The sequence below is a fragment of the Talaromyces rugulosus genome, chromosome III (assembly GCF_013368755.1).
Source record: "Talaromyces rugulosus chromosome III, complete sequence".
Taxonomy (NCBI): domain Eukaryota; kingdom Fungi; phylum Ascomycota; class Eurotiomycetes; order Eurotiales; family Trichocomaceae; genus Talaromyces; species Talaromyces rugulosus.
This window is the reverse complement of record NC_049563.1, coordinates 274,457-296,326: the sequence shown is the minus strand read 5'-3', so window position 1 is coordinate 296,326 and position 21,870 is coordinate 274,457. Positions and strand designations below refer to the sequence as shown.

Genomic DNA, 21,870 nt, shown 5'->3' with positions numbered 1-21,870 from the left:
ATATATCTCATTCCCCTCTCGCGCTGCGATCCCCCCGTTGCCTAGTTTTTTAGCGGACGGGTCTCCTTGCTTGAGGGTGGGCCTGACAAGCCGGTTGTTTATGCACTCTTCCCTGTCAGCGTAGAAATTGGCCGACATGTGTCGTTCATGACAGGCCCATTTTTGAAAACTGAAAAGCGAAAAAAAGAAATAGTGAGTAGCTTGGCCTTGATCGCTGCTCAGGGTTTACTTTTTCGGTAAATTTCGTGGCAATGCTGATGTCATTTTAATTCTCACACTTCTTATGCGAGGGACACGTAGTCTTCTGGCTCTTTTCAAATGTTGATTTATCAGTCGACGGTAAATGGACTCTTGAACTTGTTCTATGCGATGCAGATACTACAGGTCCCGGAGATATTCCCTGGATATAGATGTTGATTTATCTCAAGGTTGTATTTGAACATTGTGTACAAAAAATGCATACAGTCATTGTTCTAATTATTTCGCGCCACGGTACACTTGAAGTCCAAAGTAGTACTAGATAACTTGGTTACTTTAATAAATTCGTTTCATGTCTTGACTAGAACAAGAGTGATTTTATATTGATATCCTCCATAGCCTGCGTAACCAGCCATGGGCCTTTTAATAGCTATTGATACCTGTAGACTCCGCAACAAGCCCATGACCCTGGAAGCGTTCCTTCAAAGACTCTGTACTGTAGAAAAGAATCAATTAATTTCATTGGCTATCGAAATTAAGTAATAAACGCTAGTCATGACCCGGATTTTAAAGATAAAAACGTTTTGATAACAATACAAGTGAAGTGTCCAACGCCTACAGTAGTATTTACAGAGCAGAAGACATGAAAACAAAAGCTAACTCACAAAACCATACACCAGTCTCCGTCGTCATCCACGTCAAGAACTGGCGGCGCATCAGCCATATCCACGTCTTGTATAGCCAATAAGGAAGCGGCTTCATCGATTTGGGATTGCAGGATCGGAATAGCTTCCTCAAAAATCTGCGCCAACATGAGGGCACAACGATCTTGTGTGGCCATGAAATTCGAGCGATGATGGTTCAGTCTTTCCTCCATCATCGCAAAAGTACCAAACACGTCGTCCTTGAGCTCTGTACTGCTCCGAGTCGGTGAGACCTTTTTAGGTTTTTGACGCGGACCGTGAGGATTCTTGTTTCGTGGGAAACTGAAAGGCCAATCTTGTTCGCGATAATTAATACTGTCTTCCAGATCCGCTGTTCGCTGCTCAAACCTCCGGGGATAGTATCGGGAGGAGCGTCTGCGGACCCTTTTTGGACCCGGGCCTGATTGGTAGAAGTTGAACGAAATGTTGGTGTTGTTGCGGATGGAAGTACGAGCCATTTTGATGGCTTTCGATGTAGAGAGAAAGATGAAACTGTCGAGATGATGTGTTTTGGGATGTGTTTTGGGATGGGTTGAATCTTGAATCAATAAGTAATAGGAGATTCGAAGATAAGGAGTAAAAGGGTTGGATGTTTGCTGTTCTGAAGAGTATTTAGACAAGGATTGGCATCTTCAATCTTATAATACTAAAGTCAAGACTCGTTTTTGCAAAAAAATGAAGTGCAAAACTTCAGAAGTTGACAATAGTATTATCAGACCTACACAAAGGGAAAGCGGTCTATTGTGCCCATCACAAGGACGCATCGATTGATGACAAAAGACCGTTGTTGCCCAAGGCCGTTGCCCGGGCGGGTGTAAACAAAGATAGCAAACGATGGTTGGAGGTAGGGCTTCTCCGTTTTTCACAAATCTGTAATTTTTAGGCGGAACTTCACGGAATTTACGCTCATTGTCCCCCAGACATGTAGATGATGCCTGCACTCTAGTTGTACAGAACAACTAGATCTTTTATAGAATATCTAGAGGATTATGATGATCACATGCAAGAATAACCAGAAGAATATTTTCAATATTTCTTCAGTTTAAGTGTAATCTCATCTTAGTGCAACCTCATAGAAATCGCCCAGTACTGTTGTTATTTTATGTAAACAGAGACTATCAACAGATGAATACATTGAAGGAAAGTTTATGCTAATGAGGGTTTGAGGACGTAGCACTGGTGATCAAAGAATTCTTAGGCTTTCATCAGATAAAGCGGTATGACTCACACACTGATGACTTATGATGGTTTATGACGCTAAAAGCTTTGAGTAAACGAAACAAAGGAACTTATTTTCAATGTTACAACATGTGATGCTCCTAGCATATGAAGGCCAGGTTAATGCTAATAAATCTAAACTTCTTTTTAAAGGAAACTGTAGATTTCAATAAACATAGAGGTACAAAAATTTGTCTCTATACGTGTATAATACAAATCAGCTACGAAAGCGAGATTTGTCCATGGTGATTTCTTCTGGACAATATTGAGAGAGTTGACGCCAGCCTAAAACCAAAGAAAAATATCCAACACCTAAAATCCGGTAAGACTTTTATACAGTAATTTTTGCATGTCCAACACACATCAATAGCAACAAAAGACCTTGTTTATTCACCGACTCGATGTCTATAACAATGTAGTTCAATATATACTATTAACCGGATGCCAGTCTGTCCATACTTGCACACGTAAATGCGTGAAGACACTCGAATGTCGTCGTACCATACTCATCTTGGGTCGAGCACCAGAAGTTTCCCTCATAACACGTACTCGCGTAGCAAAATTCGATATACTGCGAATTTGGCCTGAGCAGGGTCAGCACAACGGTCCATGGCAGTTGTGAATCGATCGCGACGTCCTGCAGTGGCTTTTCCACATAGCCCAACATCTTGCACGTATGGTCGTAAATAGTTGCGTTTGTCCAGATAATTGCGTACTTGGCCCCGCCATTGGTCCAGACAGGGTTTCCCATGATGTTGAGTTGACATGCACCCTGTCCTTGCGCAACACACCAATTGGCGTGTGACTTGCTGAACAGATCGGCTAGAAAGGTTAGGCTTAGAATTAGTGAGAGTGTTCGCATATTGAATACATCGGGCTGTTATTGGGAAATGTATCTCACAGCCGTAAGAGCATTCGAGGTCAATAACTCGTCTGAGACGAGGAGATTTGCAGCTGTCAGTTCATAGAGGGGGAAGAAAATACTTTGCATACAGATATACAGTGTTTTGATTCACCCTGAGAATTTCTTTATTGGGAAATTTGCCACCAACTGACAAAGAGGATATTCTCAGTCGTGCAGAAGAACAGCGTTTCGCTATTGTTCTCTAAAGAAGAATACTAAGCCTGGGCACAGTCATGTTTCAACGCTCGACAAAGAGATTCCTATAAAGAAAGTCTTGATTGCCCTGAAACGTAGACTCAAATAGAACGAGTGCTTAATAGAAATTGTTTGGAAACGAAAAAGGAGCCGAGCAGTATTAGTATACAACGTGGATTAATGTTCAACACGGTAAAATTATGTTTCATTTACATCTGATCTATTCGTGCCATCGCTAAAAAGTGCCAGAATCGAGATTAAACGTTGATAAACTGTCTTTGGTAGACAGCGTAACGGGCACAACCAAAGAACTCGATGAATATGCGACTTAGGGGAAAAACTTATTGTTCGGCCGTGGAAGACCAAGGTGTTCTCGCAATGTCGTCCCTTCATACTCGTTGCGGAAAAGTCCCCGGCGTTGGAGCTCAGGCACCAGTCGCAGCGTTACGTCGTCTATACCTTGAGGCACAAACGGGACTACAACTGTGAATCCATCGGCTGCCTCCTCACGCAGCCAGGTACCCATTTCTTCTGCGACGGTTTCTGGTGTCCCAACGAAGGCCAGCCCGCCATATCCTCCTTGTCTCTGTGCAAGTTGGCGGACTGTAAGATTTTCTTTCGCGGCGAGCCTGAGCACAGATTCACGACCGGTCTTGGTTGCATTGGTTTCTGGCAGATCAGTCGGAAGAGGACCATCCGGGTCGAAGCCTGACGCATCGGTACCCAGTGTCACTGACAACGAGGCGATGGCACTTTCATAGTGGACAAGACTATCGACAGCGAGACGCTTGGCTTTGGCGTCTTCTACTGTGTCTCCAATGACGACAAAGGCTGCTGGAAGGATTTTCAAATGATTGCGATCGCGGCCTGCTGCCGTTGCACGGCCCTTGATATCTGCATACAGTGCCTTTGCAGCTTCGATGTCTATTGGCGCGCAAAAGACAGCCTCGGCCGTTTCAGCAGCCAGCTGTCTGCCCGGTTCCGACTGGCCTGCCTGTACAATGACCGGCCAGCCTTGAACAGGGCGTGCTATATTCAGGGGACCCCGTACTTGCAAATTGTCGCCCTTGTGGTTGAGAACATGTAGTTTCTCAGGATCGAAATATATCCCCGACGCCTGATCACGGATGAAAGCGTCATCGGCAAAGCTGTCCCACAGCCCCGTAACAACGTCATAAAATTCCCTCGCCCGTTTGTATCGCTCGTCATGTTCGAGGTGCTCTTCCTTGCCAAAGTTTTTTGATGCCTCGGGATTCCCCGTTGTGACAATGTTCCAGGCGGCGCGACCGTTGCTGAGGTGGTCCAGCGATGCAAACCGACGAGCGATATGGTAAGGTTCGTCGTAAGTAGTTGATGCTGTTGCAGCAAGCCCGATCTTACTAGTAACAGATGAAAGCGCCGACAATAAGGTAAATGGCTCGAACGAGGTGACCGTATGACTGCGTTTGAGTGCTTCAATTGGCATATTCAGAACAGCGAGGTGATCTGCCATGAAGAAGGCATCAAACTTGGCAGCTTCGAGCTTCTGGATGAAAGACTTCAGGTGCTCAAAGTTGAAATTCGCGTCTGCGTAGGCGCCGGGATACCTCCATGCGCCGGTGTGTAGACTGACCGGCCGCATGAACGCGGTCAAATGCAACTTGCGCTCCGTCATTTTTGTTAGAGTATTCTATATTTTGTTCTAACAGTATTGGAGAATACAGCCAGGATTGGGCTTCATATAGTTATCGTGGGGTGATGACAAATTGTAGTGGGAGCGGAGGGGGAGACAATCACGACATCGAGAGCCGGCGGAGCATCATCACTGCCGAGTTTGATTTCCAATCATGATATCTCCTTGGACTGTGTTTTTCGGTGCTATAAGACGATGACGTCGGAGTCTTGTGACTTGTTGTTTTGTCGGATTACTATACATGATATTATCACCGGATCGGTATATTCTCAGTTGTTCTTGTTTTTCTCTTATCTTTGTGGGTTTTTTTCTTCTTCCTTAATTCTTTGTATTAATAATCTGCCTCTCCTATGTCAAATAATAATAATATCGTGCGAGAAAGAGATTGTCTGTCCTGATCTAGCTCTAGTGGCTTGCCAGCCTGACGAGCGGTATTTAAGTATAGCTCTTTTCAATTAGATGTTATAACATTAAGGTTTAGTAAAATATATTTACATAGATTGTATTGTTATTACAAGTTATTTTGTATTATTTATAATTTGAAAACTATCTTAATATCAAGTTAATATATATAATACTTATACACGAAACCCATCTGATTTGTTAATTCAATGCATGGGCCACTAGGGTTATAATTATCGAATGATAACCATTCGACTTTAGATTGAAGTAAACAAGTTTGTCATCATATCTATTTAGACTATTGGAATTTCGAAAATAGTATACGTAAGTTCCATTTCTCATAAATACATGTAGTAGGGCATCCATGTACGGACCTAATAACAGATGAAATTGTTCCATGTTCATGGATTGATACATGATATTACATGTGCCATTTAGTTAGACCAGCAAAGAACACCTGAGAATGTTGGTCTTCTTTTCAAATGTTTACTTGTCATCGTTAAGAATCGAATTCTTCCTCGAAATCATGAACGGTTTGTGGCTGTTCCTGACTGGATCGGCTGTTGGCGGTCGCTTTAATTTCTGGTCGAAAGCAGCACATACATCAAGGACAGTATGTATATGGCGTAGCTGAAGTGGTTTCTGTTCAAAACGTGCAATGGTTTTCGCTGTATTGACAGTATTAGCAATCTGTCTACCGTTCATATTGGCTATCGCGAGGCCATCAACATCATCGTCAAGGTCTAGCTCAATCTCATCAGAGGGAATGGAGTGCAATAGCTGCAGCCAAAGTTTCCGGCGGGTGTCGACGTCTGGCGGGCTGTATCCGAGGGAAAGGTGGATGCGAGATATCATAGCACTATCGAACGATTCAACTCGGTTGGTTGTCAGCATCTGCATATGCTAAGGAACTTTTAACCATTGTCACTGAGAAAGAAATCAACCTGCTTAACCCCACCGGCAGCATATTTGAAAGAGACAACCTCAAGCGCGCGATTAGTGACTCTATCAGTGCCGGCATGGATCTTGACGTTCGTGACGACTTTAAAACTAACCTTATACGCAGGCACGGCGAAACATGCTCATGGATGTTTGATGACGAAAGGTTTCGGAGTTGGCGCGATTCCTTGTTAGACAGCCACAAGATCCTATGGTACAACGCTCCTGTAGGGTCTGGTAAATCCGTGCTCTCGTCAGCTGTAGTTGAGCACTTGAACGACACAGGCCACAAAACAGCATATTGCAGTTATTCATTTAGTGACTCAACCCGACGTGACGTACTAAATGGCATTCGATCACTCACAAATCAGTTGATTTATTACCCACAGATTGATATTCCGGAAAGAGTACTCGACTTATACAGGGGTGAAATGTCCCGGTTCAACGTGAAGTATCTGAGTGACGAGCTGGTGGAACAATTCTTCTGCGCTCTCTTAGAGCAACGCAGTCTCGTCTACTTGATTATTGATGGGCTTGACGAGTGCCAAAATGAGAAGAACATGCGAGAAACATTGTTCTACGTCGCAACTGCACCACGTCGTGGCATGGTAAAATGGTTTTTTACAAGTCGGGACGACGGAATGATCCGCAACATGATGCTGAAGCTTCATGCAGTTGAGATATGCCCTAGTCTGTCAATCATTTCTGCAGATATCAAGATGTTCTTGACAGCCGGATTTCAATCTGAAGTTGAATGAGATTGGTGACTCGTCGCCAATCGACTTCAGTGATATTGACGACCGGGTTAGATCCTGCGATGGGAGCTTCGTCTACGCAAAATTCCTGATGGATACTCTGGGTGGTGAAGGTATCACCTGTTACGCTGATATTCCGAAAGTTTTGCATGAATTTCCACAAAGTCTCAATGGATATTTCGTCCGCACTTTGCTAAAATTATGCGAGAAATCGAAGATAGAGCGAAGTCTCGTGAGGTCAGTATAATTTCTGATAACGTTGTATAGATGGTGAAAGCTAATAAGTATATAGACGTACCTTTATGTTTCTCATCGGTAGCATCCAATCAATTACATGGAGGGAGCTTCTCAATGCCCTTGCTATTGAGCACGGTGCGACCCATCATTGTAGATACCATGTTACGTCTATACAAAAGATAAAGGAGTTGTGTGGGTCCTTCGTTGTATCCGATCGATCTTCCGAAGATGAGACTTGCTGCAAGGTCAAGCTGTTCCACAAAACACTCTACGACTTTTTCCTTCAGGATATGGAAGACTTGCCGATCAATACGAGCATTGGACAATCTGAACCGAACAAGATTGCGTATTTGCGAGAATTTTTTGTCAATCCCACTGACGCCTCGTTGGAAATCGGCCTCGACTGTCTATGGTTCCTCAGATATGACCGCTATAAGTCCGTTTCAAATATTAAGGCGCTCTTGGATGCAAATGATGAGCGCGATGCATTCCTCAAATATGCAGCAACATTCTGGTTTCAACACCTTTACGACACTTCCCCTTCCAAAGAGCTCTTTAGAGATGTCTGCGCCTTTTTAGTGAGCTCGAACTTTTGGACGTCTGTAGGAATACAGACCTACACTGCTCCCCATCTTTTCTGTAGGTGCAAAGAAAATTCGGGATATTTTAAAATGTGTCTCGACGATCCCACAATAAGCGAAGATGATGGCTTGGGAGTACCTTTACCTAAATGGCTTCGTGGAAGTCTAGTTGGGGAGAAACTTGACCAGGACTTCTGCTCCTTCTTAAGTGACTGGCATAAAGTTCTTGCTATTTATCCCGGCGTTCTGGATCAATGTGTTTCCCTCAACAAGATGAAGTCACATCTTGGAGCTCATCCTGTCCAGTCAGACGGCATTCGAGTTTTCAATGTTGGTGTAAAATCAAATATCGGAGAAATATCCGATATCTGGACAAATCCACCACTCTTTTATAAGAATGGACTGCATGTTGAACTTCTGTGCAGTTACCGGATGGGACTACTTGAAGAGGCGACACAACAAAAATTTTACTATTATAGAATTCCTATCTTCTCTAAGAGGAATCCGATTGAACAACATTTTGAGTTAGCGTTGCAAAGGTCTCCCCTTTGCAGGAAAGGGATGTCGGTTTGTTATCGCACCAAGGATTCCAAAATTGAAATGTGGAATCTTGATGAGTTTTTGTTGCGCCTCGAGCAGATAGTTGACGGGTGTAGCAATGTGTCTGAGGCTCCAACTCAGTGGCCAAAGAGTTCACTGAAAGCTCCCTGGAGAGTAGCATGGAAGGATAATGTGGTAACCTTTCACAGAAATGTGTCTCTCTTTCATTTGTTCCGGGGACATCAGAACACCGATGAAGATGACAAATTCGATCGTGATTTAGACGATGGTTCTGATAAATTCTCTAGCGATGACGAAAATGACAGCTCAGATTCAGACTTGGGTTACTATTCGTATGGAAATGAGAACTCTGATGTGGAGACAGCATCTAATTTCAGCTATGACAACAGAGAGGATAACCAATATTCTAGTTGGAAAGCAGCAACTGCAGGCACTCGTTTAGTGGGGGAATCAATTCCACCTCTATGGGCTTTGTTCGATAAATACACTCGGGATATTAGAGGATTTTCATATACTTTCCATCCTCAGTTTCCTATCGTGATTTGGAGCTATCCGGGAGTACGCGCTCTCGTCCCCAGTTCTGTTTGCGATATAGACGGCTGGCGGATCGAGCGCCTACCAGGCGATTTGAAATCTGAGCATGCATATATCTTATTTCGACGTACGTACTCGCCCATCGCAGGAGCAATCTATCAAATGTTTTGCCCACTGAATTGACATGAAACAGAACTACGTTTCTCTACTTGTGGAAAATACCTCTACTGTTTGGATACGTCCTTCAGGCTGCGACATGAACATAGCTGCCAGTTGACCCTTTCGACGTATTCTTTCGCCTATGGCCGAGACCCCGCTAGTTGGTTGAAGAGTTGCGGCCTTGCTCAACAAGTTACATACAGAATCACGGAACGCCTTGAGACACACCCGCTGAATGAGACACTCACCTATTGGGGCGAGGATGAATTGGTTGTCTCACTCCCACCACTAACTTGTAGACCAAAACTCATCAAGTTCAGTTTATACAAGGAGTCATCGTCAGTGGTGGAGGCGCTAGGCCAAGTAGAAGGTAGCGCAGTCATGAAGACGGTGCAGGTCTTGCGAGAACCAATATATTTCCCTTCCTTCTCAGGGAGAGACCCAAGATTGATGTACCAAGCCGGATCATCGAAGGATCACGAGCTGTTCTTGTATCTCACTACGAAACCATGGCCGATGAGACAACCACGAGATGGCGAGACATCAGCGGCTCCCCCGGCACCTGTAGTAATTCGCTGGAAGATTTCTCGAGAGGGTGGATGGAGGATCTGGGATGCTGATATCGATGGGAAGGAAGAGGACTTAAATCAAGAGATGGACCTCGTACGTATGCTTCGTGGCAATTTTGTAGACGCGGACAGAAAGTTCAGTGTCCCTATCAGAAGTGGTCTGGATTGGACTAGGCAAGCATTTTTATCTTGCTACTAAATACTCACGTTTTTTTTTTAACTCAACTATTATATAAACACGGAATACTATTTAAATGAATTGGCTTTGAGTCTCGCTCCTTTAACTCTGGAAATCTGTCAATATCCCTAAGCCTAGGTCAAGAATAAATTTAGCCATTGAACTATATATACCATATTACTTGAGGTGGCTCATTCATTGGATTAAAAACAGCAAGAATTTTACGCCGGAGAAGTAGACTTTCATACCAGAAATGTACCAGGCCCTAACCCTAATGGGTGCCTCGTTTTAGTTACATACTACATCTTTCGAGGATTAATAATTCAGAATTTAAGCTGAATTATTCTTGGAATGCAAATTCATGATTGGTGTTGGTTACATGTAGAATGCTTCAGCTGATGGCCAGTGGGTTAGGGTTATAGCGACAGAGCAATTCATATGTTGAATTCAACGAGATATACCGTATCTTCTTAAGAGACAAGCAAACAAATCAACCATAGGTATTAAAAATTAAAATGACTATTTCCTCCAGCCATGACCACGCCACTGCAAAATCACAGTTGGCACAACGCTCACTGCCACCAGCAACGCCGTCGCAATTCCAGCTCCTCCGTAAAAGCCGACATTCTCAAACATTTCCGGGAACCTATACCCATCAGTCAGTTCCGATTGGAGAGCATATAGGTTTGTAAAAAAAAAAAACCAAAAAAAAACAAACTCACCAGAAAGGACCAATAAACCCCCACACCTGCCTGACAAAGGTAATAAACACGCCTACACTGCCGGCTTCTTCCCGATAGCAATCCACAGCATATGTGATATTCACCGTTGTCACAATCTGGTTCCCTGCGGCAGCAATCGCGGCACCAACCAGGGGAGTAACATTCCACGACGAGGACTTTTCGAACTGGACGCAAAATACGATAACACCACAGATAGTGAGAGCATGCCCGATGTAGCTCAGCCAAAGCCGGTATTCAGGCTCCACGGGTTCGTCGCTCTGGTGCTCCTGTTTCTGTTGCCATCCGCGCGCCATCCATTTATCTGAGAGAATACCCCCGATTTGTTCACCAATCAATGACCCGATAATAATGCTGATGTTTTGTAGACCAACTTGCTCGGTGTTCAGGCCATATTTGACGGGATACAGCTGGGGGATCTCGATTGTTGTCATGATACTGCCCCAGAGGAAGATCATCGCGTAAGCCGCGGCGGGAATGAAGATACAGGGGCGAAACACGAAGCTGAGCGGATGTATAAAGTCGTTGATGGTAAGAGGACGTGGGTCAATTCGTTTGAATTTGAAGTAGTTTCCTTTCACGGTGGATTCGATCGAGGGAGCGTTCTGGTTGCGAATGTACCTTGTTTCAGGGCCCAGGAACAAATAAAGGATAAATTGTACTGAGTTGGTCTGCATCACAATTAGCAACAAGACTTTTTAGTTGTATGTGCCAATTCCATACAATAGCAAGAATATAATAGATCCACCTATATCCCACGCGATCGGCGACAAATCCAAAGATGAGTGGAGAAACCGGTACACCGAGTGTGACCATAATCGTCCAGATACCCATATACCTAGCTCGTTGACTTTTGAAAAACGTCTCGACAACGACAGCACTTCCAATGGCGGCAGCAGGACTTATAAAAAAGGCGGTGATGGCTCGACACAGTCCCATTGTACCATAGGAATAGCTGTTTGCACAGCCAATGTTGCCGACTAGACTGCAAATGAGAGAGAGTAGAAAGATTGGTCGCCGACCATAGCGATCAGAGAGTGGTCGCCAGAAAAGAGGCGCGCCACCCAAGATAGCAATGACTAGAGATGTCAGATAACTAGCTCGCTGGACGCTCACACCGAGGTCTTCTGAGATTGGGACAAAGGCAGACTGAATTGCGGCGGCTGTGAAAGTTCCCATTAAGGCGTGGAATGCGACAAGGATAAGGTTGATGACTTTCTAATACAATTTCAGTGTCTTGATCAATGGCCAATGACGAGATAATGGATCAAAGTATACCTTCCATTTTGGCCAGTTGTATGGATCAGCATCGTTCATGTCAGGCATTGGATCCAGCTCGACGGTGCCATGTCGGTTGATAAGATACTGGCGATACTCTGAAGAGAGGTTCCTAGCCTCCTCATCGAGGCTAAACTCATTCTTCATGTTGGTATGATGAGCTAAAAACGCTCTTTTTCAAGTAATGCAATATCAATCAACACTGGGGTATGCGGCCTGAAAGAAAAAGATAAAACAAGAACGGCATGCGCGAATAGGGGCGATTAAATAAACTCAACTAGCTAACCTGCGCCAGATGAAATGTCGTGCTACGTAATATAGTGAACGCAGTTATTACTGGCTAAACCATTCCAGGGTGATTGACAGCTCAACCATCTCCGCAAAAAGTCATCTCCGCAAAACCAGCGACCCATAGATGATGGCCTGCGGGGGAAGGACGCCACCGGAAAAAGTTTTAGACGGAAGCTGTATATAGCTCTACAGGTGGTGAGGAGAAGCTACCCCGGATTGTTAGAGAGTGTTTGGACATTGTTGCATGGCGGATTTGATCTTATCCGGGGCCGCGAATCACGTCTGCACTGTGCTTTGGCGCGGGTGAAGGGAAGAACTGTCATGCTGATCTGATAATATACATGAATATTGCGCTAGGGGCTGGTTCTTAACAAGACAAAAACAGGGGAAGAAATGATAATTAAATCGTTCACTAACAGCAATACAGAATGAGACTTGTTCTACCAAGATCCGTAGCAAAATCACTCAGTTCTGAATGGTTTAGTCTCTGCAATGTTTACGAAAGTCAAAACTATAGGATGGGTTCATTGATCCGGTAAGAATGCGGGGAAATAGTCGATCTTGGTCGTCTCCAAGTTGAGGGGGTGAATAACCAAGAAAGTTTGGGTTAATTACTCAGATTTATAAACCCTATTCCTTTCAAAAATTCGAGTAAAAGTTATTTGTAAAACATTGCTCTTTACGATATCGCTCGTGATTTAGATTTAGAAAGACAAAAGACGAAACTCACCATAATGGCCTTAATATCATCATTGAACACCTGGACACTCATTCCAATTGCAGCAGGACTGTACCTAGCAATTTACATCGTGTATTACAGATATCTACACCCTCTCGCAAAGTACCCTGGTCCATTTCTTGCCTCCTTGACGGACCTGTGGCAAACCTACCAATTTATGACCCTACAACAGCCCTATTATCTGACCAAATTGCACGAGAAACACGGCCCCATTGTGCGTTATGGGCCGGACAAACTCAGCGTGACACATGAAAGTGCGATCAAGTTGATTTACCAAACACCGGCGCGGTTGATGCCCAAGACACAATTCTACGATGCCTATGGTGCAGCACACCCAAATGTGTTTGGAATGAGGGATGAAGCTGTAAGGAGAGAATTCGCCCTAGAAAATCCGACATACCAAACTAATCAAAACACGGATCAGTTGCACTCCATACGTAGAAGACACATGTCGCATGGTTTCTCCATTAGCTACGTCAAGGAAATGGAGCAATACATGGATATAAATGTCAAAATCCTCAAAGAGAAACTCTATTCATACGCAGCTTCTGGCCGGCCATTCGATCTCAAAAAGGCCCTTCATCTCTATGTCGTCGACACGCTGGGGGAGTTGGCATTTAGTCAGTCCTTCAATGTGCAAAAGCCAGATGATGAATCCCGTGCACCTCCAGTCAAAGAACATAGCCTTTTAGCAGCTGTGACGGGCTCATGGCCCGCAATGACTAGTAACCTGAAGACATGGCTTCCCTTTGTGCCTCACAAGGGCCTGCAGAAACTATTTCAGGGACGACAAGCGTGTGCAGACTTGGCATCCGAGTGCGTACAGGCGCGACTCTCGGTTTTACGGAATGACGAGAAGTCAAATGATTTCAACACCGCTGCGAAACGCAAGGATCTATTGACAAACCTTATATTGGCCCAACATCCAGAGACTGGAGCTCGGTTGACACAGACTGATTTGGAAACTGAGGCGTTTGGATTCATGTAAGATATGGCTGAGGTCTTGTCTCGAGGTCTTGTGTTCAACTGACGCAAATTAAAGTATTGCAGGAACACATACCACAGGGGCCACGGCATCGCTGCTTTTCTATCACTTGCTGCATGACCCTGAGGCCATGGCAAAATGTGTAGCCGAAATCAAGGAAAACCTTCCATCGCTAGAGCCCGAGCAAGATGCCTACCCAGTCGCCCAAGTCGAAGCTTCATTGCCTTTTCTACGCGATTGCATGAAAGAGAACTTTCGTCTTACCCCGGTGTTTACTATGCCTCTTGCTCGACGGATCATGGATCCGAAAGGTCTTTTCATAGGAGACAGTCATATTCCCACTGGTGTATGTTGCCCTTGGTTTTGCTTCAGTCGTGATGAACATGAAATATCTGACAAGTAGCGTAACCAGACATCTGTCGCAGTATGCAACCATGCTTTTCATCATAACCCTTCTGTTTGGGGACCGAACCACGATCTTTTTGACCCTTTACGGTGGACTAGCGATACTAGTGTGGCCGAGAAATCGCGTCTACTTATGCATTTCGGGATGGGCGGCAGACAATGCATAGGAAAGACGATCGCCATGAGCAACATATACAAGCTAATGAGCACGCTATTGCATGAATTCGATTTTGACTTGGGCAGCGAGGGCGAGAAGATGGATGTGGCGAACGGGCTGTTTCGGGGCAAGATTCCTGAGATGGTCAGCGTTGGGATCAGCGATTTGAAAGACCCGCTGATGGTGAGGGTGAAGGCAACGGTTTGATTTTTCGTTCTTGGGTAATAATTTACTAAGAGCATGCAGCAATTATTGCACGTGGCTAGTAGAGCTTGTTTATTGGACCAATCAATAATGCTGTCGAGCATTCAAGATCGTTTTATACTGGTCTGCTTGATCGTGAATTGTTCGTTTTAAGCCTACCAACCCATCCACAAAAGCAACACGCTCCTTAGAGCTACATGTAATCTGCGAATAAATCTGCGAATAAGACTTCACCCCTGAAAGCAAATACCCCTGTACATGCGTGAGCCGAAAAAGAGAAAGAGAAAAAAAAAGAGGAGAGTTGCAATGTTGACAGTCTTGTTTAAGGGCGTAAGCCGTAAATGCACCAACCAGACCAGCCATTCGGAAAATAGGAGAAGCGAATCCGGCGCTTCTTAGACGCGATTGACCAGAGATATAAGACATTTATTATTATTATTGCTTTGGCTCTACTGCTACTGCTACTTTGTACTTAGTTCCGTATTCGATGTTACATCCACAGCGGGAGGAGCAATTGTGCGCTGCGCTAGTTACGGGCGCGGAAAAGCTCGATGCAAGGAAGAGGAACCAATCCTCTCGGAATAATAATAAATAATGACTATAGATGATCACTTGTTGGAAGTTGGAACGAACTTGGGCATGTCTTGCATGCGCGAGCCATCGAGATTGGCCTTCTTAGCCTCGTTGATTCCGATGCTAAGCAGCGTCCGGACGGAATAAAGGAAGCAATAATGGAGCAGGCAAAAAGTTAAGATTGTCCACAAAAAAGCCCCGACGGGTCATCTAGTTGGACGACTACGCCGCAATAATCATCCACTCTTTGATACTCTAGAAAGGATTATGGCCCGAGCGAGCCGACGCGGCGCCGCCCCGAGAGAGCCTACTCTAGTACGTACTCCGTAGAGACTAGAGGCGGCCCGTCGCAATAATCCTGCCGGCTTCTGGAACGCTTTGCCAGCATTGTTATTAGGGCCACACTCGTATTCTTCTAGTTTTCTAGACGGTCGAGACTGGCCAGATGGCGTGCTTGGCGCCGGGCGGCCGAGATAGCGCTGTAGCTCGGGGGTAACATTCCGTGCTTTCCCACCACTTTTACCCACCGGACTTGATACAAAAGACAGCGTGTCGCACCTGCAGCCTTTCATGGACTCACAGAGCACTCGTATCCGTGGCCACGATGAACGACGAAAAGCCAGGGACGCCCGCAGCGGCGGTCGTGGACGACCAGGCCATCAACGAGCGGTATGCCGATGAGACCTTGCGCTTCGTGGAGCAGTACGGCGATGCGGTTGACCGGCTTGGTCCGCAGGAGGAGCGCAGGCTCGTGTGGAAGCTCCATTGGAGGATCATGCTGCTCTTGAGCGTCACGAATTTGCTGTTGTTTGTGAGTGTAGATTTGCTATTATTCCCCGGTGTCTACGGCGATTCATGTTGAGCGGGCAGCGCGGGGCTGGGCTTGAAAGTATTGGTTGGTCAGAAACTCTACTGACAAGGCCTATAGATCGATAAAGCTACTCTATCATACGCATCGCTGCTGGGAATCTTCGAAGAGACCGGACTCACACAATCCGAATACAACAATCTTAACACTATTTTCTACGTTGGTTCGTATCCCTGCAAATGTACCTCACCCGGAAGAACACAAAACCAACTGAATATCCATAGGATACATCGTCGCCCAACTGCCTGGCCACTATCTGATGCAGCGTCTCCCTCTCGGAAAGTTCGTTGGTGGCGCCATCTTTTTCTGGTCCCTCCTTATATTCCTTCACGATACCGCCCATAACTACGGCGGATTCATCCCGCTGCGATTCTTTTTGGGAGTTGTTGAATCCTGCGTGGTGCCCGCCATGGAAATGACAATGGGCATGTTTTTCATTCCGAAAGAGCAGGCGGCGTTGCAACCAATCTTCTGGATCTCCTGCTTGGGCTCTGGCATTCCCGCAGGATTCATTTCATACGGTCTCTTGTTCACCAAGAGCACCATCCGGCCCTGGAAGTTCTTCATGATCTTGACCGGTGGCCTAAGTTTATTCTTGTCCATTTATTGCTGGTTCTTCTACCCCAGCAACCCAGTGGATGCCAAATTCCTCACGCCACAGGAAAAAATCCACGTCATTCGCCGGGTGCAAGAATCCACTAAAAGCTCCATTGAGCAGAAACAGTTCAAAAAATCACAGTTTACAGAGACCATTAAGGACCCGATCTCTTGGCTCTTTCTCCTACAGGTGTTCACCCTGATGCTCTCCAACAGTCTGACCTACCAACAAACACTTTTGTTCTTGGCCATTGGCGTGTCCGATCTCGGATCGACCTTGGTTAGTGTCGCAGGAGCCGGTTTTGCCGTCGCCTGCGCTGTCGTCGCCTATTTCTTGCTGAGGTGGTTTCCCAACAAGAATGCATGGTGGGCTCTGTTTTGGATGTTGCCCGCTATCGCCGGCGGTATTGGCATGGTCGCGGTGGATTGGAACAAAAAGATTGGCCTGTTGGCTTGCCTCACTTTGGCTGCCAACACTTGGGGCATCTCTTACATTATCGCCCTGGGTTGGACATCGTCCAGTGCAGCCGGCTACACCAAGAAACTGTTGCGTAATGTTCTATTCATGGCCGGATACGGCATTGCCAATATCATCTCGCCCCAGATCTGGGTAGAGAAAGACGGCCCTCGATTCTACGGGGCGTGGATCGCCCAGATTGTCATCAGCTGGGCGTTCAGCCCTCTCATTCTTTTTGTCATCAGATGGATTCTCGTGAGACGCAACAAGGAGCGTCGAGCATGGATCGCCGAACAGGAAGCCCAGGGCAAGTCGCCCGTCGGCTTTGTCGAGCAAATTGACGATGATGGGCAGGTGGTGAAGGTCCAGGTGGATATTTCGCAGTTGGATCTGACGGACCTGGAGAACAAATACTTTATATACCCCTTGTAATTGAAGCTACTTCACTTCAAATTTTCGGCTGGGATCGTGGAGTGCTCTTGCGCTCCTAGTCGTCGATAGCCATATTAGAATAGAATTCCCAATGCAGGAACGGCCGTATAAAAAATACTTTCAAAGTATTATATTCAAAGTCTGGTAATGAGTCGCTGTAAGAAAAAAGAAAAACAAAAATTAAAATAGAGGATGCTCGTTTTATGTAGCTCGTTATCCGGAAGTATTCAAAATACCCCATTGGCTGAACGCATAATTACCCGGAAATGAAGGCTAATTACCCGGTTCGCAATTTGTATGAGTTGTCCAGCAATATGATCTACGCCTGCATGAGGGATTCGAGGAATACACTTGATTTCAGATAAAAGAAAGGTTCGCGGAGTTTCAGTCTTATCCCAACATCAAGGGTTACTGTCGTCAATATATTATGGGAGAATTGAAAAATGACACAAACGAGCCCGCACATCTCACACAGATGGAAAACCAGCTGATATTGCCCCCGATTATCATGGGTGGCGCCGGATTCAGCTACCAATTGCATTCCCAGCCAGACCAAATCCCCATCAGCAAAATCATTCGGCGTGCCTTTGATCGTGGGATTAGGGCTATCGACACTTCGCCTTACTACGAACCCTCGGAACAACTCCTGGGCCATGCACTCACCAGCCCCGAAATCCGCGACAGGTACTCTCGCGAGGACTACATTTTAATGACTAAGGCGGGAAGAATCTCTGCAGATGAATTCAACTACTCCCCTGAATGGATTCAAGCGTCGGTTGCACGATCTCTCAGCCGATTAGACACAGCTTACCTAGACGTTGTGTTTTGCCATGACGTGGAGTATGTCTCTTGTAACCAAGCAGTGGAGGCTGTCGGTTCTCTGTTTGAGCTGAAAAGACAGGGCAAGGTCAGATTTATCGGTATTTCGGGGTATTCAATCGAAAGCCTCGTGCGAGTTGCTCGACGGGTCAGGCAGGTCTATAACCAACCGCTAGATGTCGTGCAGAACTGGGCGCAACTGACATTACAAAACTCACGCCTTGAGACCGTCGGCATCCCAGCACTGCAGGAAGAAGGCGTCACAGTAATCTGCAACTCCAGTCCACTTGCATCGGGTCTACTGCGCTCTACAAGCGTGCCTTCTGGCAAATTGGGGGACTGGCATCCTTCGCCAACTGGTTTGCGTGAGGCTGTTCGCGCAGCTTCCGATTGGGTTGAGTCGCAGGGGTCGACGCTGGTGAACCTGGCTCTTCGGTTCTCTATTGCTAGAGCGATGAAGATATCCTCGTCGGGGAAGAGGACCCGAGTTCATACCATCGTTGGAGTGAGCTCTATTGACGATATCGAAGATAACGTGAAGGCCACCACTGCTATTCTGCGACGTTTAAATTCATTGTCTAATGATCCTACGACCGAGGAAGTCAATGTCTCGGCTTTGACAGAAATTCGAGAAGAAGTCGAGCATAGAGACCTCGTTTTGTGCCAGGGCGTGCGCAGGATATTGGGCGATTGGGTAGACTATGATTTTGAGAAGAAAACAAAACAAGCAAAGCTATAGCTTTTTGTTTTGTTTTTTTGCTTCCTGCATCTACATCTAAGCACAATTATTGTTACTAGTGATATTCAAGCGAACGGTATAGATTGGGCAAATATAGTCAACTTTGATAATTATCACAATAATTGTAAACATGTTGAATCTCCACATGCGAAGTAATATGATATTTTTGTCACCTGAAAAAAAAAACCCCATGTAATGCAGTGCTGGTTTAACTTTAGGAGGAGGGCATTACGTTTTATTAGGCTAATAAGCATAATTTCCCCGCACCCGCTTCTCCACACTTTTATCTCCATCTCCCGGACTCGTTGATTCTGAACTAAGTGTGCTACAACACATCGCAATCATGGAATCTTTTCTCACCCCAGAAGAGCCTGCTGATTCACCTAATGCCTTTTCTGCCAACACGCGGAGAAATCGCCTAAGGATTGCTCGGGCATGCGACCAGTGTAGCGAGGCCCGGACTCGGTGCAACGGCGATACGCCATGGTATGTAGATATTGAAAAAAGGCATTCAAAGTCATGGAGTTTATGCTAACATTTTTTTAGTGGCCGTTGCTTCGGTATGTAACTCGACATATAATATATACCACCAGGCTAACGCTTATCCGTAGATCTTCATTTGCGATGCCGATATGACCGCGAAGTCAAAAAGCGCGGACGTAGGTCTAATGCATCTAAAGGGATACAACGACAGATGTTAGCAAGAGATATCGCGGACAAGGATACTCGCTCTCCAGAAGCATCCTCTGCAAAACGAAATAGCACCCGGGAAGAGACCGAAGTGTACCAACACACGCCAGTCTCGAATTCGGTTGAGCTTCGGCCTGCACCAGCGCGAACTTGGGAAAATGGGATGACCCAAAGTTCCCAAGGTGTTGGGAATGATCCAGCACTCAATAGATCTGGGTTTTCCGCTTCTACAAGACACACACCGCTCGTAAATGCCCCGGCTTTTGATTCATTTTGTCGCTATTCCTGCCTGGAACCACTCCTACCGGCGTTGAAAAACATAATCCCGGCTGAAGAGGCCTGTGACCTTCTTGACATATACTTTGTTGAGCCTGGTAATTCTCTATTCAGCATTCACTCGCCTTACGTACTCACGCCAGTCTTGCGCAAGAAGTCTCTTCTGAGCTCAACAAACCCACGCCCTACATCTCCCGCGTTGCTTTCGACAATACTTTGGTGCATGGCGCACACGGCCAATATCAATGCTTTTCGTGTTCCAGGATCCAGGGAACGGATCATAAACAAACTCTTTTCATTATCTCTGTCTTTTTTTCATCAGAGGGATATGGATAATTGGCATCGTGTTCCCGGTATTTCTTTACTTTAATGTCTAATTGGAAATTATTGGTCTGTACTAATCAATTGGAATTTCTCATTAGGCGGATGGAGATTTGAGCGTGATTTCACAGGTGCTTTGGCAGACGGGTTTGATTCCAACATGACTTGGACGACATTCACTAAGAAACCTCAGCCTACCGTTGACGATGTTCTCACTCTTACTCTTCTGACCACAGTTATTTCTGGGGGCGAATTCAAATCTGACTCTGTCAAGTGGTCAGATAAAGCAATGCGTCTAGTAAAATACCTTGGTTACCATTCCGAGGCAATGATCTGCAGTGGTACTTCAGAGACATCCAACCAGCCGGCTTCTCTTGAAGTTATCGTAGAGCAAGAGGAGCGGCGAAGGGTATTTTGGCTGGTATACATGCTAGATAGGCATTTATCCCTTTCCTTTAATAAACCGTTACAGCTCTTGGACTCTGAGTGTCATGTGTTCATTCCGCTTGACGAACACGTGTGGCAAAATATTGAGAAAGCCACACCTGAAATCCTATCGTCTCGAGTTTATGGATCGGCGAATACTATCTCCGGAACTGGGGTATTTGAATTTTTCCTTCCACTTATGGCAATTCTAGGGGACATAATTGATCTTCGCCTGCGTCGAAATAACCCTCGTCTAGGAGTCATTGATGATACGTCAAGTCTGAACGCCATTAAAAAATGTCTCTGCGACCTAGAATCTGGCTTGAATCATTTCTCCTTATTGCCTGGTGTACCAACCCCAGGAGCACACAATATGGCATTTGAGGATGGTGGGAGCACAATGTTTTCACCAACGCAAAGAAGTCCCGAATTTGACAACAACACTCAATATGACACTAGATTCGAGCATGTCTCAACTGCAACTGAAACTCGCACGGCACTGGCTGTCGCCTACGCCAGGTATATCGTACATGTTCTCCATGTGCTGCTTCATGGCGAATGGGACGCCATCACCATGCTCGAAGACGAGGGCAACTGGATCGCGTCGTCGAATTTTCCAGAATGTGCTTTCCAGGGTATAGCCGCTGCCCAGGCGGTTTCCGAAATCTTGGAAATAGACCCTGAATTGGCGTTTATGCCGTATTTGTTCGGCATATACCTCTTTCACGGCAGTTTTGTTCTTTTGTTGTTTGCCGATCGTATGCCGCAGGTCGGACCGAATGCATCGGTGGAACAGGCATGTGAGGTGATAATTAGGGCTCACGAGGTCTGCGTCGTAACTTTGAGTACAGACTTTCAGGTATTGTTCTACTTTCTTCATGTTATTTACTTCTATAATATCAACATATGCTGATTTTATTTGTAGAGAAACTTTAGAAAGGCTCTTCGCTCGACGTTGTACAGTGTGCGATATCCGGGTTCGACGACGATTGACTCCGAAAAACTCAGAAAAGAAGTTCTTTCTATGTATCGATGGACGAAAGGGAGCGCAGGATTATGTCTTTAAT

General features: G+C 45.6%; 9 protein-coding genes across 9 annotated transcripts; 4 read left to right on the top strand and 5 right to left on the bottom strand.

Moving 5' to 3' along the window:
• Window positions 1-859: 859 nt before the first annotated feature.
• Window positions 860-1,360, bottom strand: TRUGW13939_04957 (uncharacterized protein; the record flags this gene model as incomplete). Its single annotated transcript, XM_035488122.1, has 1 exon — window positions 860-1,360. The coding sequence occupies one exon, from the start codon at window positions 1,358-1,360 to the stop codon at window positions 860-862; it is 501 nt and encodes a 166-aa protein (XP_035344015.1).
• Window positions 1,361-2,553: 1,193 nt separating this feature from the next.
• Window positions 2,554-2,871, bottom strand: TRUGW13939_04956 (uncharacterized protein; the record flags this gene model as incomplete). Its single annotated transcript, XM_035488121.1, has 1 exon — window positions 2,554-2,871. The coding sequence occupies one exon, from the start codon at window positions 2,869-2,871 to the stop codon at window positions 2,554-2,556; it is 318 nt and encodes a 105-aa protein (XP_035344014.1).
• A 676-nt stretch (window positions 2,872-3,547) lies between these two features.
• Window positions 3,548-4,873, bottom strand: TRUGW13939_04955 (uncharacterized protein; the record flags this gene model as incomplete). Its single annotated transcript, XM_035488120.1, has 1 exon — window positions 3,548-4,873. One exon carries the CDS (start codon window positions 4,871-4,873, stop codon window positions 3,548-3,550), a length of 1,326 nt encoding a protein of 441 aa, XP_035344013.1.
• A 906-nt stretch (window positions 4,874-5,779) lies between these two features.
• TRUGW13939_04954 (uncharacterized protein) lies at window positions 5,780-6,187 on the bottom strand (the record flags this gene model as incomplete). The annotated part of the gene is made up of 1 exon (XM_035488119.1): window positions 5,780-6,187. One exon carries the CDS (start codon window positions 6,185-6,187, stop codon window positions 5,780-5,782), a length of 408 nt encoding a protein of 135 aa, XP_035344012.1.
• Window positions 6,188-6,663: 476 nt separating this feature from the next.
• On the top strand, window positions 6,664-9,802 carry TRUGW13939_04953 (uncharacterized protein; the record flags this gene model as incomplete). Its single annotated transcript, XM_035488118.1, has 5 exons — window positions 6,664-6,840; window positions 6,965-7,224; window positions 7,280-9,027; window positions 9,094-9,722; window positions 9,770-9,802. 5 exons carry the CDS (start codon window positions 6,664-6,666, stop codon window positions 9,800-9,802), a joined length of 2,847 nt encoding a protein of 948 aa, XP_035344011.1.
• A 523-nt stretch (window positions 9,803-10,325) lies between these two features.
• Window positions 10,326-11,971, bottom strand: TRUGW13939_04952 (uncharacterized protein; the record flags this gene model as incomplete). The annotated part of the gene is made up of 4 exons (XM_035488117.1): window positions 10,326-10,452; window positions 10,529-11,217; window positions 11,270-11,764; window positions 11,825-11,971. The coding sequence occupies 4 exons, from the start codon at window positions 11,969-11,971 to the stop codon at window positions 10,326-10,328; spliced, it is 1,458 nt and encodes a 485-aa protein (XP_035344010.1).
• Window positions 11,972-12,849: 878 nt separating this feature from the next.
• Window positions 12,850-14,608, top strand: TRUGW13939_04951 (uncharacterized protein; the record flags this gene model as incomplete). Its single annotated transcript, XM_035488116.1, has 3 exons — window positions 12,850-13,838; window positions 13,897-14,185; window positions 14,243-14,608. The coding sequence occupies 3 exons, from the start codon at window positions 12,850-12,852 to the stop codon at window positions 14,606-14,608; spliced, it is 1,644 nt and encodes a 547-aa protein (XP_035344009.1).
• Window positions 14,609-15,782: 1,174 nt separating this feature from the next.
• Window positions 15,783-17,532, top strand: TRUGW13939_04950 (uncharacterized protein; the record flags this gene model as incomplete). Its single annotated transcript, XM_035488115.1, has 3 exons — window positions 15,783-15,989; window positions 16,107-16,209; window positions 16,271-17,532. 3 exons carry the CDS (start codon window positions 15,783-15,785, stop codon window positions 17,530-17,532), a joined length of 1,572 nt encoding a protein of 523 aa, XP_035344008.1.
• Window positions 17,533-18,007: 475 nt separating this feature from the next.
• Window positions 18,008-21,716, top strand: TRUGW13939_04949 (uncharacterized protein; the record flags this gene model as incomplete). The annotated part of the gene is made up of 6 exons (XM_035488114.1): window positions 18,008-19,045; window positions 19,536-19,576; window positions 19,637-19,650; window positions 19,702-20,409; window positions 20,479-20,786; window positions 20,850-21,716. 6 exons carry the CDS (start codon window positions 18,008-18,010, stop codon window positions 21,714-21,716), a joined length of 2,976 nt encoding a protein of 991 aa, XP_035344007.1.
• Window positions 21,717-21,870: the final 154 nt, after the last annotated feature.